Source organism: Limulus polyphemus, unplaced genomic scaffold (assembly GCF_000517525.1).
Source record: "Limulus polyphemus unplaced genomic scaffold, Limulus_polyphemus-2.1.2 Scaffold1001, whole genome shotgun sequence".
In the NCBI taxonomy this organism is placed as follows: Eukaryota; Metazoa; Arthropoda; class Merostomata; order Xiphosura; family Limulidae; genus Limulus; species Limulus polyphemus.
In genome coordinates this window covers 105,439-132,487 of record NW_013666611.1, presented here as the reverse complement: position 1 = coordinate 132,487, position 27,049 = coordinate 105,439, and the positions used below count along the sequence as shown (strand labels likewise).

The following is a 27,049-nucleotide window of genomic DNA, read 5'->3' as shown; positions in this document are numbered from 1 at the left end:
ATACAAACCACGATGTACAAGCTTTGGGAGCCATGTGTAAAGCACAGAAGGTATAGTTATACTAGTTTAGTACAAGTTAATAAAATGTTGAACAAAAAATGTTATCTCAAAACATATTTTTAGATTAATTTTATACCAATAAACTGATTGATAAAAGTTGAGTCATTTTATCTACGTAATTAATCTAAGTTTGTATCTACAATAATTGTAATTTGTAAATATAATTAATCTTAGAACTTTGTTAAAAATGGCTAAAAAGTACACGGTTATTATGAATAGGTCTAAAATTTTTGATAAAAATCACATTGACTAGATTTTCTCACATTACTCTTAATTTGCCCATTGTGAATTCAAACTCAGAATCGTGTGAAAATTGCATTTCACATCTGTCATTTGTCTCACACAAGTCGCTGCCCAAGAGGCCTTTCAATTAATACCAATACTCGTCAGCTGTTTTGAACGATGAAAAACAAAATATTCTTCAAAATCCTACTTAATACAAGAAGTTAACGTAGTTTTTTATCATAAAGTTTAGTATGTTTGTTTCTAATTCTTCGACAGGTTTTGGCGTTTAAACCTTAAATTATGAATAGGTATCTTACCGTAGTTAACTAAAATGTACGTGTTGACCCTGTCAATTTTCACTTTTAAACTCACCATAAATACGATTATCACACTACGTTACGATGCGTAGAAATACCAAATCACACACAATTATTTATTTAAATCCGTTAAACGAACAAATGTTAGAGCTGTAGTGCGCATGCGTTCTTTCATCTCGTAATATTAAGACTGATTATACATGCGTCTTTAGAATTTTATGTATATATATATCTTCAACTTTCGAAGTGTTTATTTATGAATTTATTTATTACAATATAAATTTTCTGCCCTCGAGTAACTTAAAAATCGGGTAAACCATAACGCATCCTCTAAAACAACTAACGTATAGCCCGTCAAAAATGACGGGGCAAGTACTACCCCCCCCACCCCCATAGGATACCATGACATCACATTTCATAGCTAAGTGAAATAAATAACTTTTGCAAAATCAAGCTTGACCAACAAAGAGGCAGCAAAATGCAGTCAGACGTCGGTAAATTCCTTTGTGAGCCAATCAAAATTAAGATCATTCATGAAATGAATTCGTGGCTTATTCATACAATAATTATTCGTAAAAATCGGTTAGATTAACAACTTCTAATATATGAAAATGCAAGTGCGTTTTGGTAACACTTACGTTCCAACAATGGCTTTTATGTCATGTTACTTAGCAACAAAAGTATAACCTAATATTGTTGTTGGTCTGTGTACTGTGTAATGAAATGTATAGACAACAAAACTGGAAAAATATTTTTTATTTCTTAATTTAGGGTCTCTATTGGTTAAAGAAGTTTGTTTTTTAATTAAAAACGTTGGTGATATAACATAAAATAACTTAATTCAGAAACGATTTAAGTTTAAAATTGAATCGATATTTTTATTTTCATCATAAATTTCATGCACTTGGCTCGAGGCTAGGTGATCCCACACTACCTCTTTACTTGATGATAACAAAACCTTGTCGAAACGTTGTACATTTGCTGTTATGTTAAACTTATATTAAAGTTGTTGTTTTTTTTTCATTACCCATTCAAGCTGTCTCCAAGCGCTATTATTCACTACATGAACAAGGTTTCTCGGCACCTTACCCCCCCCCCCCCCTCCGCTGTCACTGAAATCGTAATTTAAACAGTGAGTGAAAGGACAGGGGTAGGACTAATTACCGAAAAGAACTAAATCCCAGTCAAAATAGTAGGGCGTTATAATGTTACGCTCAATCCCACTATTCGTTGGTAAAAGAGTAGCCCAAGAGTTGGCGGTGGGTGGTGATGACTAGCTGCCTTCCCTCTAGTCTTACACTGCAGATAGCCCTCGTGTAGCTTTGCGCGAAATTCAAAACAAACAAACAAAATAGTAGCTTTCTCTCGTGTTTCTGAATGTGTTTTTTATGATAAATATGGAAGAAAGTGGCAACAAACACGTATTTCTTTGATTTGTCAGCCCAAGCTGCGCTGATGAGCCGTCATTAGGCGAAACTGGAGTCCACAGCAGAGGGTACAGCCAATGAAAGAAAACATTGAGCCTCTGCGTCACAGATTCTCCTTTCAATTTTACCTTTAGTGAAATTGAAAAGAAATTTGTAATCATTAAATACTTGGTCCGATATACAATGTATAATAAATGTTTACGCACGAGCTCTAACATTATTCAAATACCTAAATTATTTTAGGTTACTTTATTGGTGATTGAAAAGGACTTAAAAAAAACCCATTAATATTATATACAAGTCACGGTTATAAGAGGCCTAACTATATCTCTTTCATTTGTCATTCTGATTTGTGCTGATGAGCCTCTAATAGGTGAAACTTAGTCTACAGCAGTACCTTAGCCAATCAAAGAAAACGTTAGAACTCTACGTCATAGATTCTCCTTTCATTTTTACTTCTGGTAAAATGGAGAAGTCTGTAACATATGTATGTAATTATTAAATACGTTTCTCGTACGCTCTGAAGCCGACAAGGTCCTCGCACACGTATCATGATGTTGTATATGAATTAATAGTCACCAAGAAAATATATATATAATTTATTTTCGGTAATCAAGACATACGGTAGGGTGTCGAGCGGCCAAAAACAAACTAAACCGCACAATACCCAATGTGTTATCAACAGGAATGAAAACTTTGAGTTATTCAACCGTTCGTATAACCACTCCCATTGTTTGTATGATAGGTCTCTCAGGCCTCCTTACCTTACACGCCAAATTTTAAAGGAATAGCTTTAACAGTTATCGTTTTCCAGCAGGCTAAACTTAGCCTGAAGTTCTTTGTTTTCTTCTTCACACCAGTGAAAAAATCAAACTTAATTAATTTATTTCAAATTTAGAACATAGCTGGCATATATGTTCCCCTAGTTTGAAAGCAAATTTGGTCGGTGCGTAGTTAAACATAAAACAGCAGCCCACGTGATTTCTTGTAATAGTTATGCATACTGTACAAATTATGTAAAATCTTGAATGTCACAGTAGTTTACATAAAATTTTAATCATTAATATTTTCTCATTTTGGCCGTGAACTTTTGTTTACAGTTATGCTGTTTTTGATTACATTTACGGTGTATTTTATCATTCCGGCTCGCATTTATCCCGCTTTATAAAATACCGGTATTATAGTTCTTGTCAACTGTTTAGATAGTAGTATCTTGGTCAGTTCTGATTGTTCATGAAAATGTTTTTTTATAATATATAGTATTTAAAAGCTTGATATTACTTGTGTTCGTGAAAGGCTCGACGTTGTTGATTGTTGAAGTATCACATTAGTATCATTTTAATTATTTTTATCGGTTCAATATTAAATTTATAATGTTTTAATTAAATGACTAGTGTATCAAATTACCAGAAGTCCATATTTTCGCCATACATTTAAACATTGTTCTAAGCTTTATTGATGTTACTCAATGTTTCTTTTAAACTTAAAGGAAATATTTCGGTATTATTAACCAAAATATATGTATATTATTTTATCTTTACGGCAGGACGGTTGTGTTAATCTTCTGTTTGCCATTTGTTGCTCTACCCAAGTTAGTAACTTGGTGTTATCGTGTTCGCATCTATTTGTGCTTAATACATACATAATTAAGATACAGTATTACTGAATGTATCAGGAATTAGATTGAACTTGTTTGCTGCCCAATGCACTGGCAAAAAATATTTAATTGAATCGCTACTTCACGAGGTTGTTCTGTGTTTAGTTATTATTATTTAACCTTCCTTTATCACTCCGGTTTTCACATTTGGACTATGACCTAACTTAGAGATGATTAGCTTTTTGGAGGGTCTAGGTCACAGCAAGCCCATGAAAAAACCCAAAATCACTATCTGTTAACATGGGAACCGATTTTTCACACTATTTTTGCTCTATAGCTCAGTCAAAAATGATCGGATTTTGATGAAACTAGGAGGACATATGTACAATATTATTCCTCGTTGTTCCGCGAAAAATAAGTCTGTGTTCGTTGGTAACGACGGACATACGGTGACATTTTCGTATTTTTGAGGGTTAAATGTGATCGAAGCTGCGGAGAGAAGGTCTGCTCTCTACTAAGTACCCCTCTAATTACAGATTTATTAAATGTCACCTTTCGCAGTTATATAAGCTGAAACCCACAAAACCTATAAAAAATATTACGTTGGTATGGTTTTAGCTTATAGAACATACAACTAGACAACCAAATACACTATGATATTTTAAAGAAATTGATCAAAAGTGAAAGCATCATCAAACAGTTCGTTTAAGAAAATTATTTATTAATAAACATCTTAATTACAAACGCCTGTAGAATGAATTGTTATAAATTACATCTAGATAATTGTTATGCTATTGGAAATACATAATTCCAAAAATGGTTTGTTTGTTTTATTGAATTCCGTGTAAAGCTACTAGAGGGAAGGCAGAGAGTCAACACCAGTTACATAGACAACTCTGTACCAAGTGGGATTGGCTGTTTCATTATAACACCCTCAAGACTGAAAAGAGCGAGCATGTTCGGTGGCGGAATTCGAACCCGCGACCCTCTGATTGTGAGTCGAGTACCATAACCACCCGTGAGATGTGGAGTTAAACTCGTTATTAAAGATAGGACATTTCTAAGTTCTTGTCCTTAAGACAAAAGTGAAGTTGAGTGAACTGGATCTCAGTAAAGTAAAGACTTGTTCACTCCGTTAGATTGAAACTTCTCTGCAAAGACAGGTGTGAAAATTGGCTGTAAATAATCTTTAAAAAAAAAAGCATTCTGCAGTTTCAGATTGAGACATGTCAATTTTTCATCCCAACCGTTCAGAAGTTTCGGGAATATTACCCGGTAAAGTTCCCGTTCATCTAAGGAGTGAGTGAAAAGCTGGACTGGAAAATCATGGGGTTTTAATCCAGTTAATCATTAGATATACATCATATATATTTGGTAATGCTTCAAGATCCACACAACCACTATCTTAGTGCCTAACAGTCAAAATGACGTCTTGTGCTCATTTTATTATTCCTAAATCATTACTACTGGTTTTGCTTCTTTTTTTGTGTGTGTGTGGTCATGTGTGGCTTAATCGTTATCGTGACATGCGAATAGGAATGTCCGAGGAACATTCAGTTTGAAAATACGAATATTTTCATTTTATGTATATGTTTGTCATTTGTTTAAGTACCCATTGTTATTTAAGCTATAGTGTAATGTTTACACTAGCATAAGATGGCCGTGATGTTCTGCGGGATTCAAAGTCTCCCTCATGATTAACAGAGGTTTCAACGTACAGATGAAACTCTTCCATTAACTCCAATTACTTCTATAGCTATCCGAAGGATACCTGAGCACGTGGTGAGAGGGGTATGAACACAAAGGCTGTGTCAGATTAAGGTTCAGCGACCTTGAACACTTACTCCAAGACCGTAATCGTGCCTGGGAGGAGTTAGCGGACAAAGTAACAAATTTAAACACAACTAGAACTAATATAGGATATTGTATTGGAAGTTTTTACGATTAAAATATTTAATATATTAATTATCGTGCATTTGCAGCATGAATGAAATGTGTCTGTATTTTACTCTATTTCAAATTAATTGACAAAATGTTCGTAGTTGTGACGAATGAAATATAGAAAACGTGAATACAAACGATCATTATGATGGGAGTTAAAACAATTTTAAGTTGAACTTGGATAAAACAACATGACATAAGTAACTTTTTCAGTCTTTGTTCTGATTCGATAATGTGCCAAAAGTATAGCTCAAGTAGGTTTTTATATTTCCTTTAACATCAATATCCATATTCGTTATGATTTTATATTCAGTAAAACAATCTTTAGTTTGCATTATATTATGCGTTTTGTGATGTTTTCATAAATCTTTTAACCAGTCAAACCAGTCCTTCGGATCAACAAGTCTGTTATATGACTGTCATACGAGCCTGTACTAGTCTCGTTCCCAGTATACTAGGCTAGAACCGGAGGCAATCAATACACTTTAAGTTTTGAGGGGGGGACGTAATGTTGGTGGCCATGAGGTTACCCTAGACAGTTTACCTTGGCTTTCCATGTATGGCTTCTCTGCCGGTAGCGAAACTACCTGCTAAAGTAGATGCTCCTTCATCGTTTCCTGTATCTGAAGGTGACATATTTATGTAGAAATTATGCACTAGTAACTTGTTAAAAATCACACAAGTATTTAAAACGAGACTGCTTCCCCTGATTCAAATGTGTAACAAATAAGTTTGATATTCACATACAGTAGTGTTTAAATTACGAAAAATGTTAGAATTTCGAAAGTTGGAATGAAATGAAAAATAATTCGATTGAAAGAACATTTAAACAGACCGCAAAAAATTAGAAGTTTACCATTATATAGATTTTCTAGTGGCTTTTACAAAATTTGGAAAAGAAAGTTTGATTTGTTTTTTAAAGCGAGTTTTATTTGAAAATTTTAAAGTGGTTATAAGAGCACTTAATTACCATACATATATTAATAGTCGTTTTATTTCTACTAAACAAATCAAAACCAGAAATCGTAAAGTGCCAGAGAAACGAAAAAATAAAATAAAACTTTTAACAAAAAAACTATTTTTGTAATTTTTACAACAGTTTCCACGCAAATGCTAATGACGTTTTTTTGTTGTTGTTTTTTAAAACATCTATGCCAGTTTAATGAATCTGCCAATTGTTGAGAAGTTTTTCATAATTAAATGTTCATTAGTGTATTGATTGGTATGTTATTCAGCTAGAAAATACTCGCCCGCCGATGGCACAGCGGCATGTCTATGGATTTAAAACGCCAGAAACCGGGTTTCGATACCCATGGTGGGCAGAACTCAGATAACCCTTTAGGTAGCCTTGTGCTTAACGTAAATAAAAGCAAATACTCCAGCGTTTCTTATTGTCTTCAAAAAATTACTGAAATGTACATTTTGTAATTTAATTGTTGTTTAGGTTATTATACAAATATTATTTCTCATTATGTAAAACTCGTTTGGGATCAATATTTTTTAAACAGTCATATAATGATTTGTCATACCAACATAAATTATGAATAACTTCTGATCTAAAGAGACAACCTACGTAGACCAAAAGTAAAAACTAGTCCAGTAAATAATTATCTAATTTAACGTAGTAATTTAGTAAGAGTGTGTAATGAATAAGGTCGATAGCCTTATTGTTATCGTGTATGTGAACTCTGATCAAGTTTCTAAAAAAAAAGTATTACCTGAATTACCCACAAATACTTGAACATTTTGGTATATCGCCACAAAATTTAAACTAATAAGTTAATAATCCATTTTGATGTATTAATTATAAAAGCAATATTGCGGTCGAATAACACTTCTTTTTTTAAATATGCTGTTATGATTTGAATACATGACACCTCACAGTAAGTAAGAACGAAAATCCATACCTTGATCAGCCGAGAGCTACAAGTTGTGAAAGTTTCAATACTCAACAGCCGTTTTTATTGCCACAGAATATTTTTATCTATACCTCGATCAGCTGAGAGCTACAAGCTGTGAAAGTTTCAATACTCAACAGCCGTTTTTATTGCCACAGAATATTTTTATCTATACCTTGATCGGCCGAGAGCTACAAGTTATGAAAGTTTCAATACTCAGCAGCCGTTTTTATTGCCACAGAATATTTTTATCTTTACCTTGATCAGCCGAGAGCTACAAGGTATGAAAGTTTCAATACTGAACAGCCGTTTTTATTGCCACAGAATATTTTTATCCATACCTTGATCAGGTGAGAGCTACAGGGTGTGAAAGTTTCAATACTCAACAGCGGTTTTTATTGTCATTGAATATTTTTATATTATTTAAATGGATTTTCTAATTTCATAGATGTTGCTTTAATTAGTGTTTTGTTGATCAGTTGGACCTCCTTTCTATGCATGAATAATCAATGATGTAAATCATGCACGTGTTATGATGCTTTATTAGAAACAAATTATACCACGATCTTTTTAACAATTGAAATGACGTATAATCAGTAGGTGTATAATACATATACAATTGTATGACATTCTAATTAAATTCTTTTGTGTTTAACGCACACAAATGGTTAGCGATATTTTACAACCGAAAGGCTTTGCACCAGTTGATTTATATTATTTATATAGATTGTTTAAACTTTTGGTTTAAAGTGACACATTAATGTGTGCATTTATTTAAGTCTGTTAATATTAAATGGGATTGACTTCACAAACAAGTGAATAAACTGGCCCCTCCTGAACTACAAGATTGAGAAGTTCTCGAAGAACACGTCACAAGAATGGCATTGTTAACTGTTATAACGTATCTTTTTTATTGTATTCTGATTAGACTGACGGCATTCTTTATCTATTACAGTAATTGTTTTATTTTATAATAGAGAACCGTGTATTATGTGAAATTACACCAGACTGCTTCATAGAAAAGTAATATATTTCTAGCACTAACAGACAGGTGACATGATTACTTAGATAACTGAATTTTTATATGAAGAAAGTATTTCCCTCATCAAAAACAACACTACTTTAGTTTTTCTCTGTATTTGAATTATTATCTACTATGTTTTCTATTAAAGCAAGCAAGAGTTTTTAGAACATTTCTGCACTTAACTCGCGAGGTCCATAACATTATACTAATGTAAAAAATATACAGAAACAAGATAGGTTAGCTTAAAGTGAAAATTCAATCGCAAAAAAGTAAACAAAGAAGTTTAAGGTTTGAGACTTAGTTTGACATTATTTCCTCAAGCTACAAATCCCTATTTTGATTCTCTTAAATATTACAGCTTTTAGACATGGGGTCAAAATAGGGATTTGGAGCTTGAGGAAATAATCTCAAAACTAAGTCTCAAACCTTAAATTTGTTTGTTTAATTTTTTTTGCGATTGCATTTTCACTTTATCTTTTTGTTTGTGTATTTTTTGAAGATCCCTATTCCCCGTTATTAAATTAACAATTTTTAATTATCCTGTTTCTTTAGTTTTTTAATGGACATAAACCTGTATAATAGCAATACCGTCCTATTTAAAGCAGTTTAGTTTAATGAAATACGTATGTATGATGCTGTCTTGGGAAACAATGGATAACCTTTGGATTGACTTCATGCAGATTGGATGACTATTGCTCCTGATATCATTGCAACAATGTTATCATTGATAATGGTACTGCATGTATGATCACTATGATGGATAGTGATCAACATACCACATGTTATGTATATACCTATAAAATATGTATCGCTACTATATTTATACCCTATAGCTATATAGGGAGTCTGTAAATATTGGATTGGAGGGACTACTGAACTATACTGGAATGGTGCATAGACTGGACTTTGTAACCGCACGAGTTTCATACATGCATGTAAGCTAGTATTTATATCGATATATATACATGCAGTCTTTATATTTTAAGTTTTAAAGCCATGTACATAGATAGCCATGATAATTTTTCAAGTTATAAAGATGCATGCATATATATTCAATGCAAATATGACAGTGTGTAATATTATAATAGGATGTGTATACAAATAAGCATTTTTAATATTTGTTATAGTTGTTATATTTCTCCGCTGGCCATAGTTAGACCGGTCACGGTTTTGGTGCAGCTGGCCACATTTCCTCTTAGAGTAATATTCTGCACATTCTGGAAGGTCGAAAATGTCTTAATTAACAATTAAGCACTAACTATGACTTGATCACGATTGGTGATGAATTTTGGGTCGTGACACTTCTACGGCCCTCTTTCACTGTGACAACCCTAAGCTCTGGTGAGCCATTGCTGCTGCATACTTTATCGGAAACTAAAAAAAAACATAAATGAAATGTATATATACAAAGTTTCTGTCTGCATAATTCTTGACACTCCTTGTAGTCAGCTTCAAAGATAGCTATACTGTCTGCAGTAACTATAAATTCGCAATCTCGGCTATAATTCAACACTTACTATCAGCCATCACTGTGATTGTCGATCCGATGCTCGAAACTGAGCATGAGGCTATCTTTTAAACTACGGCTTAAAGACTTCTGTTGTGTGAGACAGCCTAAACCTTTTGTATAACGTTTAGACTTTCGTGTAACATGGCCAAAATCGATCATGCAGTAGTAAAAAACAAAACAAAAAAAAATGTGATCTTGTCAGCAGCGTCGTGTCCGAAAGGGCAGGAATCCTATACATAAACAAATGATACGTGACATCAATACAGTTGCAACAGTAAGTTAATAGTCGCTATGGAACATGTGTCATGCCTGCCATATAAACATTAAGTTATATCCATAGCCTTCACGCAGCTATATACATATACATGTAGTAGATTATGAGGTTCCATATAAATCACAGATTACATTAAAACGATTGAGTGTCAACGGTTATACAGCCACTGTTATTTGCTAGGTAGTCAAATATATTCAAAACTACCCCACACAATACGCAATGATACCTTTAGTAATATTGCCGAAGTTTTATTACAATATTCATAGCCATTTTTGCTGTAGGCTGGCGGAACAATATTAAATAATAATAAAGAAAACAAATGGGCGATCCATATTATGAACCACTACTGATTACCTTACTCACAGTGGCTGACAATACTCTTTGGAAGTGAGTGAACTCCTTTCCTTGTGTCATCTTGACTTCAACGTACGGCTTATAGATCAACACATTGATACTTAGAAGATTTTTCTATATATGTTTTTGATTACATTAATTGTAATTAATATAATAAAGATTTTACTGTTTGCAGTGTGACTGTTTGTGAATACTGTTCTGGAACCTTAGAAATTTACCATGTGTATATTAAATATATATAACTTAGAAAGCTGAATGAATATTGAATAGATGATTAGACAACGCTCATGCCACCAGGGCCTCGAATTACCCAAATTTTGTTTTACAATTAATGCTCCCGTTAAATAAGCGATAAGTTTGAGGGCTTACAATACTAAACCTTACCAAGCGATGAACACAACATATATAGTACAATGTGCTTAACAACAACCAACCCAATCTGTAGATAAATAATATCACTTCTTATTAAATCAATAGACGTGACTGGCTGGAATACAGCTTTCTGTACTGTCAGATTTTATAATTTTAGATAGAATAGACCAATGTAATCTGAACTGTTCTTTAAGAAATAAAATACTAAAACCGTTAAAAGGTTAATACCGTATATGTGAAAGAAGTGGTCTAGATGCCGTTGGCTGATAGAAAAGACATTCCGCAAAACAATTAATGAGTAATCACATTTGTAACACTACAGCTGAACCACTGTTATTAGTTCACCCCCACCCCCCAAGTTTATTCGAATTAACTGTAGATATATAGTCACATCTACCAATTGTGAATTTACTAGCGAAGTCTGGATGACCAGTCATTAGCATTTCAGATTGCAAGTTTGGGATTTGTCTTCAGAGGCATGATTTACATAAAAATGATGAGGAAGTCATGGTGATTGACATTATTTTACGGAAGTGGTTTTTCCCTTGGTATTCGGAGCTTCCCAGAGTTCTGCTTAATCATGGTCGCCTTTTTTTTTTTCGATCTTCATATTCGGGACCTCTAACCCACTCTTATTGTATCACCAGACTGAGACTATGCTAAAGTGTTAACATTTATTAAATCAATGAACGTAATTTAAATATCAGTGGAAGTTACACATGTTTCTGTTTATTATAAAAGTAAAATATTATTGATATACCACATCTTCTCTCTCAACCCTCCTAGGGGCGTTACCCACGTTTAGAAAACGTTACTCTATTTTGTACAGTGTAATTAATTAAATTGTTCAATGTTCAGAATGCATTAGATAATATGTTAAAGCTCTATTCCGAAAAATTTCTATAGTATGGTAAGCTATTATTAAAGTGACAATACTTTGATCTTTGAATTTTGCTTCCTATATGAAAAACTTCGAAGTTTTTTCTGGGTATGTCGGCAGTGTCTTACACTTATATTTCTATAGTATTAGAAGAAATACATTACAAAGATTCATATGCCACGAACACCTTCGGTTTGTAAGCGTTCATTACAATGAATATTTTTTTTATGTATGTTAGATACAGAGATGGGTTTTTTTCTATGAATGTTGACTAAGACGTTGCCGTTTTCACGTTACTAGTGTAGTGGAGGGAAATATCCTTTCAGTAAAGTTGTGCCAGATTTGATATAAGGGCTTCTCTTGCAAGTTTGTAAGCTTCCCCGTTTAGCTTTATCTCTGCATAGGCTGGCACATACATCCAGGCAATGATTTCACCAAGGATTGCTTTTTTTGATGCTGTCCACCTGGGTTTAACTACTTTGAAGTTTACACAGTACAGCCCAAATATTATGTTGGTAGCACTGTCTATTTGTGACTCATTGCTTTCAGCGATCCGGAGGAGAGCTCTTATGTAGAATGTTGTTGCTCCACAAAGTGATGAATGCCAAAGAAGCTCTCTCACTTCGGTGGTGTAGGAATCATCTTTTACTATAATGACAGGTGACTGTCCACCATGGTCTTCAGTTAGGCATTACAGGCTTTTCCGCTTCACCCTCTGCCCATTCTCTGCATTTTCTGCTTAAAATGATCTCAACAGATCCCTGTGGCACCAGATGGGCCTGAGATCTCGTGGTGACCAATTGTCTTAGTGGTGGTTGCATTATTATATATAGCACCTATCCACCCATGATTGTCTCCCCAGGTGTCTGGTAACCCATTTTTGTCTAGTGTCTTCCGGGTCATTATGGAGCTGGAATTTTAGGGCATTGATTCATGGTTTTTGCACTGCAAATCACTAGCGAATCATTTTGCTTATAAGTGCTGTTGGTACTCTGCAATGTTGCTGATATTTATATCTCAAGTACATTGTTTGACATGTCCTAAACAGGTGTTTTTTATCATTTTAATCTTATCTAGGTGTGTAACACTCATACTGGTCATTAGCTGTACATAATCCAGAACAGAGTGGACAAGACTTTGGTAGAGCACAAGCATGTGATGTTCTTCAGCTCTCTGCTGCAATTTTCAGTATATTAATGACTTTGGTAGCTTTGGTTATCATAATGTTAATGTGGTTGATGAAGTGGAGTTGTATATCAAAGGTTATCCACAAGTACTTTACTATTTCTTCTAGAGGGATGGCAATAACTGCAAAGGATGATGATGGTTTATCCTCTTCGGCATGTTTCTTGTTGGGTGAATAGTACATTGCCGTGGCTTTGTCAGGATTGGTGACCATTTCTCTTTGATTGCACCACTCGCTAAGAGATGATTACACCTTGTTTTCGATTTCAGCTTTCTTAGAACTTATGTACACCAAAATATCGGCAAAGTATATCACAAGTCATCTGGTTGGGCTGTCAAGGAGGCTAGATCCATGGTGTTGATGTTCAAGAAAACTGATAATGGTGATCCTTGAAACAAACTGGTATATAGATACCCTCCCACTGTCAAGAAGCATCCCTGGCTCAGAACCTTATGCCGATTAGCAATGTTTATAACTGGTAACCAGGCATCTCCGTGTTGTGTACACTCTCTAGTAACAGTGTGGCATGTGTCCTCCCAGATAGATAATCTTTCAACGTATCTTGTTTCTGTGGCATTATCTAGTTCAAGCTGCAGATTTAAGCTGTGTTGGGTGTTGATCCCTTACTCCATAGGTAATCCACCCTAGCGTTGCACACAACTTGGCTACACATAGTTTAACACTGGGACTGGCCTTATTAATACATTATTGCCCATCTCAAACCTGATGACTTGTACTAAAACTAAACTTAAACTCACTCTAACGTTAGATTTATGAGTAATCTAGTGTTAGAAGTGTATTTTAATCCAAGTAACTCTAATTTTAATTAAAGTTAAACACTAGATGTATAACTAACACATAGTGACATTGTACCTATTCCTATAACTGAACTCATCGTAACTGTATGTAACAAAACGAAACACGAACCAGTTCTGTACTTGAAATATGATGACATGTACTAAACCTACACAGCATCTGAAATGTACCTAAATTAAACACGTGACACATGTACTTGTTTGTATAACTTGCCAGTTGATAACTGTATAATTAAATCGATATCCAATTATGTAGTAAGTTGCACAACAATTTGTACCTCACTATAAAGATATATATTTAACTTCCTTATTTTGTTTTTATTCCTCTTTCTCTTTCTTTCTCTTTTTTCCCCTCCTCCTCTTCTCTCTCTTTTTCTCAGTATAAACTCGTTACAAAATTTTACTAGTCACTACCCTTGTTAAGTCTTTATTCTAGAACAGGCATAGGCCTAGTTCGAATTCAAAATGACCTAACAAATGTTAAGCCTTGTTGGTCGTTGTGGTAAAAGCACAGTTTAATCTTTCTTTAATGACTTGAAGCCTCTGTAAAGAGTTCCAGTAAGTTTTTCTCTTCCCGTTTTCTTGTTATTATTAAAAAAGAAATTATATTTTAATATAAACAGCTAAGCCAACCTAGTGATAGTGATTGAAAAAATATGTAATCCATTGGCATATCCAGATGGCGGGGGGTACAGGTGGTGCAACTCCCAGATAGAAATGCCGTCTCTATGTAGAAAATACCAGATGCCACCGCCTGTAGATGATATAAACCTTAGAATGTCACACAAAATATTATTCATTCATGTCTGGCTAAAATCGCAAATCCATAGACAAGCTGGAAAGTTGTGTAAACATGTTAGCAACGGATTTCCATGCAGAGTGATTTTCAGGCATTCTGATTGGCTAGGCGTCAATATAGTGCAGGCTGTAAGGCACATGAATCTATTTACACTTTTGCTGACTTAAAAATCATTTTATCTATATCTACAGCTGCCTTCAAAATACGAAGCAAAAGTTGGGAGTACAATGAAAATTATTATTAATTTGTAGTGTATTTCATTTATTTTATTTCGTAATTATTCTCTCTACGTTTTCTCACAATCGTATTAGGTAAGTGTGAATCCAACACATATTTTGTTTGTATTCAGGTATATTTTGACGGATCTGTTAGATTTTTACTTAATTTTTACAATGAATTGTTGTACTGGATCATGATATTTTGGTTATAGCTATAGATTGCATTAGCTGGTGACGTATTCAAACCCGTAGAGGTGAAGAAAATATTATAAATTATTATTATTATTTTAACTCGTATATCAGGAATTATATTTCCATGTTATAGTCTGCATTATCAGATTACAGAATAAAATGTGACAAGTAAACTGCATTAAGTAACAACACGTTATGATGGCGCTAGTTCTGTGAAATTCTGTATCATAGCTTATTGATATTTTACTAAATACAAGATCAGTTTATTTTTATTTTTCTAATAATGAAACTCTCTAGTATGCCTTCCTTCGAATTATGTTTTGATAACCATATTTTCTGTTGTTTTCGGCAATGAACCTAAAATGTGGTTTTATTTTAGTTTTAGAATGGCTCCAGTTCAAGCTTTAGAAAAGCAAAGCATGAACAACATTGCCTCAATTTTTAACTCAACTCTTCATACGTCAGTAAATTCAATGTCAGGTCCCACTATGTAAGAATCTAATCTATATTGTCAGACCCCCACCCTAAGTCAGAACTTTTAATTTCAGAGGTAGTGACGTCAAAACCTTCGGCATTGGTACCTGCGAGGTCCGAACACTATGTCAGTACCTACATTGTCAGAATCCCAACTTCCCTAAATCAGGACCTCTAATGTCAGAACCATTTACGTTAGAATCTTTGATATTAGCATCTGAATTGTCATAGCATTACGTCAGTAACTTCAATCCGAAAGAAACAATAACATTGAGACTGGAACTCTTTCTCCACCAGTAATCGACAGCTGCTTCAAACTTGAATGTCACTCCTCTCGCACAACACGAATGTTGACTTTGACAGGTTTGCACAGTTGAAAACATCATAAATACGTTAAGAGAGATGTATCGTCAAACAAATGTCAAAGGAAATCGAATGGTGAAATACACATTTAACAAAAACTTGGTTCCTAGAATTCCGTGGTTAATGTACAAATCGCGAGTAACGTGGTGGTTTTTATCGGATCTGTTTTTTATTTGGAAGCTGTAATAACAAATATATTCAAAAAGCAGGTGCACATTAATTCAAACTCTTTTTCAAAAGTTACCTAAAGTTAAGGTTAAGAATGGTAAGTTGAAAGTATGCATTTGAAAAACAAGCTTCATTTCTAGCCAATCATAAAGGTTGTTCAAAGTGTATTGACTTTAAACCTGATACTTCTTTTGAAGAAGATTAACTCAAAAGGTATTACACTTCACCATTAAAGCATCAGTATTTTGTGGACATCATGGATTACCCTTTACGTGGTCATCGGCGGCAATGCCCTCGTTCCAGATTCCATAAGCAAAGGCGTTTTTATGGTCTTCTCAAACTGCAGATAAAGACATGATAAATTACTTGAGCTTCATTTAGAAAATGTAGGAAAAAGTTCAATATATACTTCATGGGATGTATAAAACGAAATTATCTCTGTCGTTGTATTATAACTGTCGTATAATTATACTGGCAGTATGTAGCTTCAAACCTGATTACCGTATCACTCAAGAAATGTTTTTTCACTATTTTATCAATAATCTGTAAATATCCTTTATTAGCGTAGCTCAATTATCTATATAAATAAACGTCAGTGTGTTTGTATTTGTTTCTTATACGTTTCCACATTTCTTGAACAACTGACACCAAACTTGACACAGTGATACAGGATGGCATGAGAAAGCTCATAAGAAGAAAAAACTACCAAATAGCAACTTTACACAGTGATACAGGATAACATGAGGGGGGGTTGAACCGCCCTATCTTATTTCATATTAATAGAATTCTTAAAAACAGTATGTCTTTCTTTTCAGTATTGGTGCCTTTATGTATTTTTATTGCACTTTTAATGTTAAACATGTTAAGAAAGAAAAAAAAACAGAAGCACAGTTTTCTATCCTTTGTAACAAACGAGTTTTTATTTCCCCAGCTAGTTTAAAATAAATCGCATCTGGATCCCAGTTTCTCTACTTGTGAATGTCTGGAACTTAGATAACAACTTGCGCTTCTTTGTGTTGCGCAGTAAGATAGAGAAACTTGTGGTTTGTTATTAATTTCGCGCAGAGCTACACGAGGGTTATGTGGGCTAGCCGTACCTAATTTAGCAGTGTAAGACTAGAGGGAAGGTAGCTAGTCATCACCACCCACCGCCAACTTTTGGGCTACTCTTTTACGAACGAAAAGTGGGATTGACCGTCACATTATAACGCCCTCACGGCTGAAAGGGCGAACCCGTGACCCGCAGATTGCGAGTCAAGCACCCTGGCCATGCTGGGCTATAAGAGAAACTTGTTACTGCATTGTTCATGAGGATTCATTTAATAAAACATTTTTGGAAATCAAGACTACACATTATTTGTTAAATCTTAACATAATTACTATTAGATCATCTTGCACCGATTCATATACCGTGTTTCACTGGAAAGCTGGTTGAATCCATTTTGGAAGGGTACATAGTTGCCGTTGTTATTATAACAATATTATTATAAAATCTGACATGGAAGGTAAAAAGTGTGTTGTGCTTCTGTGTTGCTTGTAAGAAATCTCGGATGGAAGCAACCTCTTCTGTTGTTCCCTATATAAGAGGATCTTTATTTTTAAACGGTTGAGGCCACTTACTTTTCTTGTGAAACTAAACCTCACGTCTTTCAAAAATAACGCAAGGAATTAATAAGACACTAACATTCGTAACAGTTTGAACAAGCGAAACGTGTCATCGTTCGTGATTACTCGCCAGCGTCTTCAGATCAGAATGTTTCAACGAGAATAGAAACAACTAAATTGGAAAAATGCTAAAAAACATAAAACAGACTAAAAGTCATTTCTCACATTTCACATGCACACACAGGCATTGCGGTATTACATGTGCTAAGTGTGTATTCTTTTCTGTATTGATATAAAGTTTCTGTTACGACTGAATTTTTGTATGTATGAGAATATTGCAATGTTGATACTTTTTTTTTCTGACGGACATGTGTGGATCTGAAGTCGTGGATATTCATCATCATTACTGTTTTGTTAAGAAAATTCATTTCTGTTTATCTATTAACAGAACATTCCAGAACTACGTTATGTGCCCCACCTGTCCCGAAGCGTGAACTCGGAGCTTGGCCCAAATTAATACCAACGCAGAGGACAAAGTTTCTCCCTTAACACCCCCACTTACCTGTCGACTTTTCAGGTCATCGTGACAATATTTGAAGCACCTAGTCTCGCCTGGTTATTTTGTACGCTTTGCTTAACTCTCCTGTCTCGTTTTGTGAATAAAACATTACTTGTTCAGCGTATAATGTCGTAATGTACTTCGAGAACCATATTAGGATAAACATAAACACGTGTCTGTGAAATGATATATGTATATGGTGCCAAGTAGATCGTATTAATTCGTCAGTAAATCAATATACTTCAAGTACACGAAATTAAAAGCTAAATACAGCCTCGTATATTGTCATAACGAATATCTATCCATCCAGACGTATATATTTGATATCTTATACAGTGCAAGTAATGTCCCTTTCCAAGTCTCATGACACCACTGAATGAAGCAGCGCATATACGAAGGTGTGTCTTTATACATCATATGTAAATTAGGCCCGCACGACTTTCTTTTACTGTTCTTCAAGGACCATACGGTATAATGGTTTGCATGACTTACCTCGACCTCATTTCAATCAGCCATATACATATATATGTGTGTGTGTGTGTACAGTATTATTTGGTTTATGGTGCATTTCTATGCGTTCTACTTTATATATCAACGCTATTTTTTGCCAAATGAAAACGCTTTATGTTCGCAATATGTAGGCCTTCTATTTTTTGGTGTTTATTTTTAGCTGTTTTATAGTTTTACTTAGATATCTTAAAATCGGTGTTTCTCGAAGTTTTGCTTTTAATACTGTGATGAGTATACTAATAAACTGTATATTCTCTGCACACTAATTTCTTTTATGGGAGTAATAATAACAGGTGTAAAACATAATTCTATTTATTTCCTTTTGAGTTTACATGGTGGTTAAGAATATTTTATTACAATTTACAACTTTTACAGTAAGTAAGATTCGTTTTTAGAACATGTATTACAACTTTTACAGTTAGTAAGATATGTTTTTAGAACATGTAATACAACTTTTACAGATACAAATCTTATTCACTGTAAAAGCTGTAAATTGTAGTAAGATAGTTCTTTTTTATGTTAAAGCTTTGTAAGATAATGTAAAATAAAAGTAATTATACACGAGCCCGTATAGAAAGGGTTTTAAATCTTTAGAGCACACTGACTCGGAAAAGTGGGGACGTTTATGTAAAGTAAACTGAATATCCATTTTCGGTGTTTATCGGTTAAAACCGAAAATCAGAAGCCCTAGCTGTGTTCTACTACTCGGATAGTGTCTGTCTCCACTCCTGTGACATATAAACACTGTAATAGGCACACGGTCTTCTTTCCAATCTCACGATTTTCCTTTTTTAAACTCTTGTCAGGTGGTGTTGCCAGCCAAGTTTGAGTATTTACTTTTGAAAAACAGTTCAGAATATAATTTTAAATATGGTAGTCGTATGCATAGAGACCAATAAAGTACAACTTCGGCTAAAATAATAAATTTTGGGTTTCTGTGATCGTGGGACGGGGATAAGGTGTATTTATGCTGAAAATGCTGTATTACTCTAATTTCTCAGAATCAGTGATATAAATTCAACAGAGTTCTGAAATACCCATCCAAAAGTAGCAATTTTATTTCTGTGCCAGTGAGACATACAAGTGAACCTCTGGCCATGTATGTATACGAATTAATACTGGGGCCGTACAGATGTGCTTTTATGATACTGAGACATATTTTAACTTGTGAAATGTTGGTATATAATTGCATCTTTGTTCAGAGGGGTGAGTATGTCAATAAAAAAATGTTGAAGATGTCAATCAGCAAGTCACTAAACAACCATAGTAGTTATGAAGCCGCGGAGGAATGGTGTGTATCAGAACTACATGTTGGCATCATTTGGAGATGAATGGTGTGTATCAGAACTACATGGTAGCATCATTTGGAGATGAATGGTGTGTATCAAAACTACATGTTAGCATTGTTTGGAGAAGAATGGTGTGTATCAAAACTACATGTTGGCATTGTATGGAGAGGAATGGTGTGTATCAGAACTACATGTTGGCATTATTTGGAGATGAATGGTGTGTATCAAAACTACATGTTAGCATTGTTTGGAGAAGAATGGTGTGTATCAAAACTACATGTTGACATTGTATGGAGAGGAATGGTGTGTATCAGAACCACATGTTGGTATTATTTGGAGATGAATGGTGTGTATCAAAACTACATGTTGGCATTGTTTGAAGTTCGATAGCATAATGTGATACAACCAAAAATAGTCGCTTTTAGACGGATGTGTAATAGGCCTTTCCGATGCAAAATATTCATACACTCAGATTATAATAACGTGTTCTGATCGGGGTCTTAGATTTTTCCAAGATGGCGTCTTGTAACAGGTAAAAATCCACGAACACAAAAGTCAGTGATAAAAGCCTCCCACATATTTCGAGCAACAGTAGCAACACAATCGTAAATATTTTTTGTCTATAAATGCGACAGATATTGTTTCTACGTTAGATTCGTTCAACCGTTGCATAACTCAAGCAGCTGGAGAATGAAACGAGTATTCATCCTATCCCATAAGAAGACATAACGTTCAAGTTGCCGGTCATAGAGACTATGCATTTCTGTGCGATCCTTTTGCAATAGAAACTACGCTGCAGAGCTGTTGTCAAGATGCACGATCGTCAGATGGAGCATGACCGGACGAGCTAACATAGACTGTAACGACGTGGTGAGGCTCCAAAATCATTTTAATGTAGCTTCCCAACCTCTATACTGTTGTAACTTGTACTTCTGTAATACTGGGACATGTAGTTGTGTTTCTGTAAAACTAGGAACGTGAACTTCTGTTACACTGTGTGCTGTTTCACAGTTCTTCAGTATGTACGTACAGAACTATACGTTTAATACGCATCATATAAACTGTTGAAATGTAGTCAGTCGTAACGAACATCTAAAAACAGTAAAGTTTAAACAGCGAGGATATAGGAGTTGTATATTTTTGTGACTTGCACAAGTAATATCTTCGTTCAAATCGTGTTTATTTGTGCATACATGTGTATATCATATTGACATACATTCTTGTGGTTTTATACATAGTCACATCCGCAAGGCTAATATTATTCCTCCTTCATAATAAAAAATCGCGAGAAACAACATATAACTGTACAATAAATTAAAGAACATTTGTAAAGTGCTTAGTATTGTTTTAAATTGTTGGTTTTTAGTAGTTGTTAATGAACTTTATAACATGTATCATAATGTTTACATTTATTGAACAATGCTTGTATAATTTTGTTCTTTTTATTGTCAGAAGAGGGATGGTTTAAAAACAACACTCGGTGCAATAATGACCTTCGTTGCTTGCAAACAGATGTGACTCATTCAGAATGTGGTTTTTGAACTAGAACCTCTACAGTAATCAACAGTTTCACAAGATCCCAGCTCATTTAGATCACAGAGTATGAGAGTAACGAAGTTAGTATTCATGTTCTTGATTTCCGTTCATAATCTCTGTGCAGGTTACGAAGTGTAAAAAAACAACAACAAAAACTAGTCAGTAGCTTGTGATAATAAAAGGAGTGTGAAAAAAATCGATTCTTACAGGTTAATTTAGATTTAACGGTTACCATATAATCACAGAAGCACAAAGAGTTCCGCCTCTTCTGAATGTAGCCATTCACACACGATTTTTTATTATATGACAGGTAACTTTCTTGATATTGTATATACACATCTAAAACAAATAGGGGGTGATATAGGAACTACAGCTAACGTATTGGTACCAGCTTCTAAAAATGGCAGAGACGGTAAGCCTTATATGTAGATTTTCGTGGTATCTATCTTGAGTGTATTGAATACATCATTCGGTGCTTAAGGATCGTGCCTATTTATTTCTTCTACCTAACTGACCATGCTTGCACACTACAATGCATTAGTATTGGTAGCTATGACTCACCGCTTATCGATGCCTTACTAACAAGCAGACTAAATATCAGTTGTGTTTCATGGAATACATTGACCTTATTCAGGTTTTATAAACCGGGCAATCTCTTATTTCATTTTCAAGTGCTATATAAATTTCTAGTTTGTAGAAAGCAAGAAAAACAATTCAAGTGTAATGAATCGAAGAAAACAAAAGTCATACTAAAATAACACTAATAAAAAGGGTTTTAGAACTGAAACACATGAATAATTAACTTTAAAACTGTGCATCCTACAATATTTGTTGATGTGTGCTGCTTATTCTACATATTCGTAACTAGGACTGTTATTATGCTTTGTATGAATTAAATAAAAGTCATGGTTAGTTGAATCAGAAAATAACCATAACATTGAACGAATTTTACAAACACAATTCAACTTCACTGAAGTTGATTTTAATATGAAAATATACCACATTCAAAATCTTACTAAACACCGTGCACTCAGAGTGATAACATTATTGTGATATTCTTAGCCTGCCCTTCTATTACGTTTTCTCTGCTGTATTAAAAAATCAAGTATACTTGCGGACTTCAGTCATCTATAAAGTCTTCACCGCTTTCAATCAGAATATTACTTTCCTGACTGCTTTGGAAGAAGTTGTTACTAGATAGCACAATTGTCCCACTGGAATACAAAGTACTAATTTTGTAATGTAACTGATTGAAGCTAGTAATCGACGTTTTCTTTATGTTAATAGCTGTATGACTCTGTCTAAAATCAGTGTCACCTTAAGCTCGCTAAAGTAAATACGAGTCCAATCTAAAGTTTTGCTTCAAGTGAAAAACGTCCATAGGTAAAAAATTAAATGTGTTGTAGTCGCACTCTGTCGTGTCGTCACTCAACGTTTAGCGAGGTAGTCTATACTTCTTCAATCAAGTGTTATATCCAGAGTGATTGATGACTACTGGTACATCTAGTGTGGAATTATAAAAATAAAGTAACTGGTAAACTTAGTGGTCTTATTTGATACAAGTCAACCCTTACAACAATATTCAGTCACATGAACCATTTCACCATCTAAGGATTTTGTAACCATGCACCTTGAGCTTGTTCATTTGAATCCTGGTCCAAAACACATCTTAGGTGACAAACATATCCCGTGAAAAGTTTTCACTAAATAAACACGGGTGTTCGATTCTTTTTAAGCCACAAGTGAGGACAATGTGATCAATCATGATTATGTCAAACGGCATAGCACGAGTCCTTAAAAACAATTCGTACTCATTTATAGTTAGTTTCCTTACAAGGATGAGCTTCTGGGGTGACCTCGTTTTTTCTTAACGTTTATATACATTGCAAGCTATATTAAAAACGACAACCTATATACACAAGCATCATAGAAGTTATTGGGTCTTCAGCAGCTTTTACTTGCTGTAGTCGTCACATAATTTAACTCACTCATGGGTGAACCACTAAAACGAAAGGATTTACTGTATAGCGTAGTTAATTCTCGTCTGGAAATTCTCAGAATACAAAGTTATACAACTTCAAGTCTTTAATTATCACCCTGTGTATATAATGTAAGTAAACTACAGTGATGTTTCTAATATGCTTTGTGTTAATTAATGTGAACTACAATAAGATTAAACCCAAATACACCCTCACAAAAGTGTGAAGTTAAATCTTTTATATTATTGTGCATCAAATTTAATAATTGTATCTTATCTACAGTACTTGTATTTGTTACTCCCCGAAGTACTTTATCCAACACGTACAGGGTCCGCCAAAACATCTGTAGGGATTTTATATAGTTAGATTTTCCAAAGTATTAAGGAAAAAACACTGTCTGTTGTGTTCAGAATGCAGATTAAGGGTTCAAATTATAACTATGAACAGGTGTACAATCCAACTGTGTACAACCATTTTCTTACTGTAGAGCTTTATTTGAAAAACGAATGCTTCACCATCGCTGCTTAAAGAGCATACTGTCGAGAACTTTGTGTTTAAAGTTGCTACTTCTGAATATGTTATACACAGCAATTGTTGTTTCAACAAGATGGAGCCACTTGTCATACAGCACGAGCAACAATGGCAGTGTTGCATGCATGAACTGTTCTCAAACAAGGTAATTTCTCTTTATGGAGACATAAACTGGCCTCCGCGATCCTCGGATTTGTCACCAGAAGACTTTCTTTTGTTGGATTACTTAAAAGACAGAACGTTTACCAACAAGCCACAGGAATTGTAAAGATAACCTAAAGACAGAAATGAATGGCTTTACGCGTGAAACTTTGACCTCTACAATGGAAGGTGTCATCCTTAGAGCAAACCATTGTGTAGCAGTTCGTACATCTACCAGACATTACTTTTAATACTTAATGGTTCATTAAGTATTATGACTCTAAAATTGGTGGTTGTGTGTGTGTGGTGGTGGTGGGGGGGGGTCGATTCTTATGGCTGACACAGCACAGATAGCCTACCGTGCAGCTTTGTGCTAAACTAACTCTCCTAGTCACCTTTAGGAACAACAGGTTTGTTTGTTTTGAACTTAAGAACAAAACTACACGATGGAATATCTGTGCTTTGCCCCCACGGGTATCGAAACCCGGTTTCTAGCGTGGTCTTCTTGAATATGTTTTCTCCATATTTCAGCAGTTTAACAACATTAGATATTTGTGTGTATTTCTTAAGCAAAACTCTGTTTCTCCTTAATTAAGTGAAGAACAAGTTATCCCCTTTTCAGAGAAACGCCTACGAATAAGAGTCATGATGCTCTGTATACTATATTGTGTTACATAAAATTTGTGTGTAAAATATCAGATGTATTTATATTCAACTGATTTTTTTTACATATTTTATAGAAGACCTTAGTAACAATATATGTAAGTAACCATTAGGTCACATGATTAACGTTCACTTAACCACCGTTGTTTCTATAATGAGTTATTATTTTAGCTGATACTCCCCGATTCGGTCTTCTTCACAGAGAGCTTGTGTGTAATGGAGACCAAACTTTCCCTGAGAAGTAGGGTGTCAAAGCCATACTTTAAACACCGAGGTTTTGCTTTTTAACTTTTTATAAACCGTGCTTGAAAGAACGTAAAAAAAATATCGTTAGATAAAAAATTCAGTTTGAACCCTATTTTCGGAAGCTTCATCTTTATGAAAGGAGTTCTTTTTTATCTGCATGATACTTCAGAGCTATCTCGAGTGGCAAATGTTTCGCTTAGTGGAAAGTATCTGCAGTATGTCATCTTCAGCTGAAAATGTCTTGGACTTCTGCCGTACATGTTCCGACAAAGACACTCTTTTATTAAATATCTGTCGGTGGGAGAGCGAAAAGGCAATTGTGGGCGAAAAAAAAAGAGGAGAAAATAGGTGGTTTACGTGGGAGGGAAAGATGTATGAGACAGATGTTGAAGCTTAATGGCGCAACATGCTTTCATATGGCAGCTCGATGGCCTTTGTTGACACGCGGCAAGCACGTGTCCTTGCTAGTACAATAAAGAAGGAAGTCCGGTTTCACGGTCTAACTAATTGAAATTGTTCGAATTTTACATTCTCGTAATACGAGTTTTTAAATGCATGTGCAGTATTAGTGTCAAACGTATTAATGTATTCGCTTTTTAAATGTCATTTAAAGGAAACAATAGATAACAAAATGTGTTTTATAATGTTTACTGAAGAAGTGAACCGTTAAAAATAGTTTCACTAAATATTAGAAACGTCTGACATTTTTCTCTTCTAGGTAAATAATATATAATGATCTTTATATCGTTAATGCATATATGCTGTTTTTTAAGTATTTATTTTTAATCTTTTTCCTTTGATATTTTAAGAAAATAAAAGAATATAATGAACAAGGCCTAGAAATAAGATAGTGTAAATGTTCATACACAGCGTGGTCACAAGTAAATAGACACTATCTTTTCAGAAAAAAAACGAAAATTTTCAGCCATATTCACATGAATTGATATATTTGTAATTTAATTAATATCTAGTAGATCTTCCTTTCGCTTCTTGGAGTTCGTTGATCCTTTGGGGCATCGTGAGAATCATCTCGTCAATTTTAGATTGTGGGATTTTCGCCCACTCTTGCTACAAAACTTGGAGTAGATCGCTCTTCGAAGTTGTTGTTTGTTTTTGTTGTTACCGGCAAGTCAAGAAACAACCGAGTATGGCCCAGAGGTTTTCGATGGGGTTCATGTCAGGAGATTGGCTCGGCCAGGGCAACTTCTGGATACCATTTTCTTCCTGCCACTTTTGGGTGTTTCTAGCAGTGTGACAAGGTGCTCCATCTTCCTGGAACAACGTTGTGTTCTTGTCCACGAAACCTGAGGAATAAAGTGGCAAGAGTCCTTCCTCCAATACTTCGACGTATTTCGCAAAATTTATGTTGCCAACGCACTCCACTAAGCTCAATCTCCCACTAATCCAAACAGCTCCCCCAAACCATCACGCTGAAACCACCATGCTTCACAGTTGGCTGCAATCTGTTGAGCCAAAACTCTTGGTGAGGCATTCTCCAGGCCCATATCTTTCCACTGTCCGAAAATTGAGCGAATCTTGATTCGTCTGAGAACAATACGGTCTTCAAAAAGTCCAGAGGCTTGATCATCATATCACTTGCCAACTTCTTTCGTTTGACTATGTTGGCAGGTCTTACTAACGGCTTCCGTCTAGCTGCTCTGCAACGATAACCCAATCTGTGAAGAATCCGTTGAACAAATTTCGGGCTCATCCCACCAACTTTGGCCACTTCTGCAGTCGTTAATATGGGATCCATTTCGATGCTCCTCTTGACAGCCCCTTTTGTCCTCTCCGATGGACCAGGACGACCCGGACGCTGCTCAGTTGTTTCCTTGCCGTGGTTCCTGAACTGCACGATGATCTGTTGACTGTCGAAAGCGGGATTCCCAAATTCTG

General features: G+C 34.8%; 1 protein-coding gene across 2 annotated transcripts in view; it reads left to right on the top strand.

Moving 5' to 3' along the window:
* Window positions 1-6: 6 nt before the first annotated feature.
* The window catches only part of LOC106461628 (E3 ubiquitin-protein ligase TRIM9-like), a 51,632-nt gene continuing 24,589 nt past the window's right edge, over window positions 7-27,049 (top strand). For both annotated transcript variants that reach the window (XM_022388635.1, XM_022388634.1), the window contains exon 1: window positions 7-50. In XM_022388635.1, coding sequence (XP_022244343.1) covers window positions 33-50 — 18 coding nt within the window. In that variant the 5' untranslated portion in view covers window positions 7-32. The remainder of the gene's footprint in view (window positions 51-27,049) is intronic.